The 7,076-nt window shown below is 47.9% G+C and overlaps 1 protein-coding gene across 2 annotated transcripts in view; it reads right to left on the bottom strand.

Annotated features, from left to right (window-relative positions):
• The window catches only part of LOC311362668 (unconventional myosin-VI-like), a gene marked incomplete at its 5' end in the record, with an annotated part of 29,017 nt that extends 22,516 nt beyond the window's left edge, over positions 1–6,501 (bottom strand). For both annotated transcript variants that reach the window (XM_084482566.1, XM_084482567.1), the window contains 9 exons: positions 539–619; positions 1,297–1,461; positions 1,863–1,960; positions 2,053–2,108; positions 2,318–2,423; positions 2,830–2,959; positions 3,506–3,579; positions 3,676–3,745; positions 6,385–6,501. In XM_084482566.1, the coding sequence (XP_084338692.1) occupies positions 539–619; positions 1,297–1,461; positions 1,863–1,960; positions 2,053–2,108; positions 2,318–2,423; positions 2,830–2,959; positions 3,506–3,579; positions 3,676–3,745; positions 6,385–6,501 (897 nt within the window). The remainder of the gene's footprint in view (positions 1–538; positions 620–1,296; positions 1,462–1,862; positions 1,961–2,052; positions 2,109–2,317; positions 2,424–2,829; positions 2,960–3,505; positions 3,580–3,675; positions 3,746–6,384) is intronic.
• Positions 6,502–7,076: the final 575 nt, after the last annotated feature.

The following is a 7,076-nucleotide window of genomic DNA, read 5'->3' as shown; positions in this document are numbered from 1 at the left end:
ACACACACACAGACACACACACACACACACACACACACACACACACACTCACACACACTCACACAAACACACACACACACACACACACACACACACACACACACACACACACACACACACACACACACACACACACACACACACACACAGAACTCTGTGTTCTGCATTATTCATCAACTACACCGTTAGACCTAAACTCATTCTTCCGCATTAAAACCTCCACAATGATTCCCCTGAGAGTGGTTTGGTTTCCAGCTTAGTATTGCAAACTCATTTTGAAAAAAATTTAATATCAGGACAGTCTGCTAAGATAAACTTTTCCTCAACCTTTCATTTGTATTCATTGTATATTCCCTTTGTGGAGCTTGACAGGACAACTGTATTGTCCGTTATGAAGATAATTAAACTTTTAGTGAAGAACATTATGTTTCTTTCATTGCTCACTGTTTGCCATGTTTGTGTTTTTTCATATTTAAATAAATACATAATACATTACTTTACTGCAAAGGCACATAAAGACCAGAAAATATCAGGGTACCTCCGAACTCTTGCGGTTCTGCGTGATTTGTCTCTCAGACTCCTTGCTGGCGAAGTAGCGTGTACAGCCTCTGTTCAGATACTGGGACACAGAGCACACCATGGGTTACATCCTGATCACTTTGCAGCCTCTGTTCAGATACTAGGATACCCTATAAGATTTACTGAATGACTGATTGGCTTCCCTGATTGGTTGGTCAAGGACTGGCTGTGAATCCTCTGTTGAGGGGGGTGGGGGGGTGTCCCGTTAGGGGCCGGGACAAAGACGATGCTCACGATAAACAACTGAAGCAACAGCCAGGGACTTTAACTTTTGTCTTGTTTTTGTGTTGTTTTGGTAGGATTAGCAATGAACAACTGAGGAGAGGATGGGGAACTAGGCGCAAACCTGATCCTTATTAAAGTGGTCTTTATTCCCATGACGGGATTGCAGAACACACGTAGGTGCACTCAACCACCGTCTGAATTACAACACTGCGCCTGGGTGACACCTAGTGGGATTCGGTGGAATTTCAAATATTGGCTGTGAAGAATGTATGGCAGAAATGATGGCAGAAATATAATGTTTGTGTCTGATTATTCCATTTTATTCAGTCTGCTAAAACAGGAGAAATTCGCTACGCCTCGGTTTTAATTCAGAAGGGCCCCTGAGGGGCTTTAGGGCCCCTGAGTTTAAGCCGGACAGAGGCTCCCTGATGGAGGGTCCCTGACGGAAGCTTCCTGACGGAGGGTCCCTGACGGAGGCTCTAATGGACCCACCCTGAAGAGGTCCGGGGAGTCCAGGTGGAGCTTCTTCTTGATGTCGTCGGAGGCGCCGGCACACAGCCGGTAGAAGATGTGGTAGTTCCTCTCCTCCTTGCTCTGCATGCAGATCCTGGACTTCTCCAGCAGGTAGTGGGACACGAACCCCCCCACCACCGTGTTCTGATCAGGGGGACACCAGCAGAGTCAGACCAGTAGAACCCTAACCCCCCCACCACCGCGTTCTGATCAGGAGGAGCAGAGCCAAGGCTAGACCAGTAGAACCATTACCACCAGGGCTTACCTTTACTCATCTTTTAATGTTTTACAATAGCAGTACACCAGCAGAGTCAAGGCTAGACCAGTAGATCCATTACCACCACTAGCATCACCACATTAACTCATGGTTTAATGTTCACCAGAGTCAGCTAAGGCCTGGCCCAGTAGAACCATTACCACCAGTAGAACCACTAGCAACACCACAATAACTCATGTTTTAATGTTCTTAATTGTTCAAAACCACAGAGCTAAACAGACTAGCAGCTCATTAGTGTTTCATGCTGTTTCAGAACAGGAAAACATACCTTCTCGTTAAAGTGGATTTCCACAAACTTCCCGAAGCGGCTGCTGTTGTTGTTCCGGACTGTTTTGGCGTTCCCGAAGGCCTCGAGGAGCGGATTGGCTGAGAAGGAAACCAGGAGAGACGGTTAGCATTTCGCTAGCAGCTCGTTAGCTTCTGGTGTTTCTGTCACTTCTGTCACTTTGATCCGGTACCTTCCACAATCCTTTCGTCAATGTCTTGACCGGTTCCGTAGGTCGTGGTCAAATATCTACAGAGAAAAAGAAGATCTTCTACAAATAGCTCAACATGTTGATGGATGCAGACATAGCAGAATAACCATTGTATCTATGAACCATTACTTACAAATATCTGAATGAAAGGTTATATATTTTTCTCCTTTCGATACAAAATGCTGAACAGCATTGCTTTCATACCTACAGCTCAGGTCATTGATACACTATTCATTCCAGTTCCCACCTCAGAACAAACTTGGTGTTCTCAGTCTTCCCAGCACCGGACTCCCCAGAGACGATGATGGACTGGCTCATCTTCAGAACCTTCATGTCTCTGAAGGCCTTGTCCGCTGAAAACACAGACATTAGCAAATGATTGATGATATTCTCTCTGGAACGGCGGTCCGGAGGAAATGTGGACCAATTCTAATCTTGGCATCATTCAAATTCAAAGCGATAAAACGCAAATGTGTCCAGTGTTGACAGATGCAAACATTGATGTTTCTTTAAACAAATGGTTGATTCATGACAATAATTAGCATACAAGGTCTGCATCAACTTTTGTAGAAGACAAAAACACAAAAGCAGTAATGTGTTCGACTTCCAATACACAAACTCTGCAGGGTGGGCGGACACCTCCCAGAGACCTTCCTCACTGGGTCTGTGAAAGAGCGTCCTCTGATGACCCTCTAACAGGTAATACTAATAACCTCACCCCTCCGATGACCTTCTAATAAGTAATACGGATAACCTCACCGATGGCGTAGACGTGCGGTGGAAGGGTCCCCAGAGACTTTCCCTGGTACGACTTGATGGTCTCTGGAGCATACAGCTTAGCGATGTCAAAGTACGGGTTCACAGCTATTAAGATGTTGGCCACATAGGTCTGTGTAGAGAAGACAGAACATATATGAGTTAGTGCTTAATTTTATTAATCGTTATTAATTAGTGTCATGGGTCAGCATCAATCATTAAAGAGTGGTGGGCCACATTTGCTCTCTTATTCTGGGTATTGTTGGAGTTACAGAACGAACACCTGGACAATGGGCCTTTGTGAGGCAGGTAAAACACAACGAGAGTTACCATGACTACCATGACTATAGTTCCTCTGTTTAGCATGCAGGCATTAACCAGATGTCCCTGGGTGCTAGGAGGCTTAGCCCCACATTAGACTCCCACTCTGGTGGCTTTTCCCCCACCTCGGCCCCCCCTCACCCGGTCAGCACACCTTCATCCCTCCTCAGCCTACCTTCCCTGTCTTCATCATCATCATCATCGTCACTGGATAACTTTGGCTTTGGGGGTAGGGGAGCTTATCGTCTGCAGGTGTGTGTGTGTGTGCGTGCCTGCCTGCGTGTGTGTGTGTGTGTGTGTGTGTGTGTGTGTGTGTGAGTGTAGGTGTGGAGTTAGAAAGGAGAAGAGAGATCCGTACATAGATGTGATCTTTGCTGTAGCGGATGCGGACGTTGTTGAGTAAAGTGCCTTCGTTCAGGTACATCAAGGAGCCTGTGGAGAAACATACACGTTTCCAAAGGTCTCAGGTATTGCACAAAATACTGCTAAACAAATGAGCTTCAGCAGCAGAAACCAGTGTTGACTTACAGTTGTCTTCAACGTGTTTATTCACATCCTCCTCTGCTGGGAACACTTGGCTCATCTGCGCCAGAAAGGGCTGCACATAGAAACAAACATTTAGAACTCAGGAACTATTTCATCAGCATCATGTTGGTTTGGATGTGGATTCCTTCCTTCCTCCCTCTCTTTCTTTCATTGACATTTATTACACACATTGTTCAACATCGATAAAGATATGACAGAAATCGTCAATGTGAAAAAGAAAAAAGAGAGTGAAATGAATCGGGATTCAGAGATCCCGGCCGTGATGACGGAGCACTCCTGAGCGGGAACCCCTCGCTCGGACGTTCTCCGCATCGGTCGGGATGCTGAGTTCATGGAAATCAGCTCAAAGGAGCGAGCTGAGAGAGGAACAAGGAGACAGGGCAGCGCCGTCTAAATAATTAGGTGGAGAGACACAGGAGCCGAGGCCTGACCCCAGCAGGTCTGCAGGCGCGCCTGGGTGTGTTACGCGTGTTGTGTGTGTGTGTGTGTGTGTGTGTGTAACGTGTGTAACGTGTGTGTGTGTGTAACGTGTGTAACGTGTGTGTGTGTGTGAGAGTGTGTAATGTGTGTCATGTGTGTGTGTGTGTGTGTGTGTGTGTGTGTGTGTGTGTAACGTGTGTCGTGTGTGTGTGTGTGTGTGTGTGTGTGTGTGTGTGTGTGTGTAACGTGTGTAACGTGTGTCATGCGTGTGTGTGTGTGTGTGTGTGTGTGTGTGTGTGTGTGTGTGTGTTGTTTGTGTCACGTGTGTGTGTGTTGTGATGTGAGCATGTGTGTGTGTTGTGTGTGTCATGTGTGTTTTGTGCATGTGTTAGCATGCAGAGACCTGGAGCGGGGGGCTAAAGGTTGGAAGTCTGTCGTGGATCTTGTGGGAAATGTTATTAAACAATTCCATGGTAAGAATCCTCCAAGCGAAAGCCCCTTTCCCTTACCCCCCCACCTCTCACCCTCCTGCCCCATCACACACAGGCCCGGGGCAATTACTGCTCCTGTTACTGAGCGGTGCCGAGGCACAGAGCCAGGACCGGAGCGCTACAATCGGTTAATGCCTGAATATTAAAGGTGAATCCACTGTCTACGAGACGGCCATAATGCAATGCACCGTGTGTGTATGCATGTGCATGTGTGTGTATGTATCTGTATGTGTGTGTGCTACCCTTATGTTTCGGTCTCTGTATATCTATACGTTTATGTGTGTGTGTATGTGTGTGTGTGTGTGTGTGTGTGTGTGTGTGTGTGTGTGTGTGTGTGTGATTGTTCACGTGTGTATGTATGTGTGCGTATGTATCTGTATGTGTGGGTTTGTGTGTTGGTGTGTGTGTGTATTCATGTGTGTGTGTGTGTGTTAGAAACAATGGACATATCTCCAAGTTACTGATGCATGGTGCACTCCCATAAACACACCATAATCATCAACAGAATGTCTGCTTTGTTTTTCCTCTCTACGGTGGCCTGGAGGGTCCTTTCAACAGACTAACAGCCGTGGGAGAGCATGCATCCAGGAGAGAGCAGACAGAACAGAGACAGAACAGAGAGCGGCCCTAATGAGGAGCTCTCTGCTCTCTGCTCTGAGCACAGAACACAGAACCACCACACAGAGAGCCGTAAGAACTAACCAGTGCGGTACATTGTGTAAAGTTGAGTTAGAGCAACATAGTGTTAAGTAGTAAAGTAGTGTATTTTAAAACACAAGCTACTAAATGATCAACATGAAGACAGACCCAGTAATAACTGGGACATAGAATCACACGGTCAACTGTTAGAAATAAGAAACAGCTGTTCATTCTAGCCAGGGAAACAGTAAAACAGAAACAAATGTATATGCTGCTCCAGGAAGTAAACACGGTGGTAGGAAGGAGCTGGTTGGTGGTTGGAAACAGGGGCCCCAGTACGCTGTGGCCCCAGGGGCCTCGAGTCTCAGGTGCAACAGGTGGCCTCCTCCTAATGAGCGTCTCTCTCTCCGGGCCGGCGGAGCAGCTGCTGCCCTCCTCACTTATTAATGCCTTCCTGCATTGTGGCGCTGCCATCGCCGCTCTCTCATGTTTCTCACCTGCAACACGTTGTTGTGCTGACACCTGTCCTCTCAAACCCCCCCCCCCCCCATAAACTGAAGACTGGGGGGTGGGGAGGTCCACAGACACCTGTCCCCTCAACCCCCCCCCCCCCCATAACCTGAAGACTGGGGTCCACAGACACCTATCCCCTCAAACCCCCCCCATCACCTGGAGACTGGGGGGGTCCACAGTGGGGGGGTCCACAGTGGGACTGTCACTGCAGTGATGTCATTCTTCTGATGGTAGGTTCTGCGTGACTCTCAGATGGCTCTGATAACACTGATAATCATTTACAGTAATAAGATAACATCAAGCCTGCCCCTCCTTCAGACCGTGTGTGTGTGTGTGTGTGTGTGTGAGTGTGAGTGTGTGTGTGTGTGTGTGTGTGTGTGTGTGTGAGAGAGAGCGTGCCTGTGGGTGTGCATGTGTGTGCATGAGTGCATTCATTAGAGACAGAGAGTGAGAAAGAAATTGAGAGTGTGCATGTGCCTGCGCCGTGTGCACATGTGCACACATGAGTGTGCACACACACACACACACACACACACACACACACACACACGTGCACACAGGTGCACACACGTGCACACACACACACACAGGTGCACACAGGTGCACACAGGGGCCAGGATGAGCTCACCTTGCTCCGCTGAGTGAGCGGCTCTACGGTGAGCGAGTCGGCTCCTATGTCCACGATCATGGCCAGCTGGAAGCCGTCGACGGGGTGGGGCGCCCACACGGGCTTCCCGTCCTCCATGGCTGTCCTGTCGTCAGGAGCCACACACACACACACACACACACGGCCACGCACACGCACGGGGGAGGGGGGGCTGGGGGCACAGGGAGGGGGAGGGGTGAATAAAACAGGAAGTACAACCAGGAAGTCGCAGTGGAGAGTTGAACGTTATCACACTTTCCTTTAAATCATCAGTCATCATAATCTTGATGGATCTTTGATCTCAATGTAAGAACTCTTTAAATGAACCGCTGTGGAGATATACCCTGCTTTGAGAGACCGCCCTGAAGTCATACTGCTATCCATATGATTAATGACAATTCCTTTAATCTGCTTTTACTCTGCTTTTGTTACTACACACTTTATGGAAGCTCAACATCTGGCTATGAAGCCCCAAGCAGACGCCCTCATCTTCCTCATCATCTTCATCAGGATTACACACCAACAGATTCTCACATCTCACCAATGACCCTGTCAGGAATAAATGTAGTATCTTATCTAACCGACGGTTTATCTATCCCACAGATGATAGATGATTCATCAGAACCTGTCCCAGCGATACTCCCATAAAGTTAATCCCATAATAACAGAGGTCA

Source organism: Micromesistius poutassou (assembly GCF_964030765.1).
Source record: "Micromesistius poutassou genome assembly, chromosome: 17".
Classification (NCBI taxonomy): Eukaryota; Metazoa; Chordata; class Actinopteri; order Gadiformes; family Gadidae; genus Micromesistius; species Micromesistius poutassou.
The sequence above is the reverse complement of the archived record's forward strand: the minus strand, read 5'-3'. Positions and strand labels throughout refer to the sequence as shown.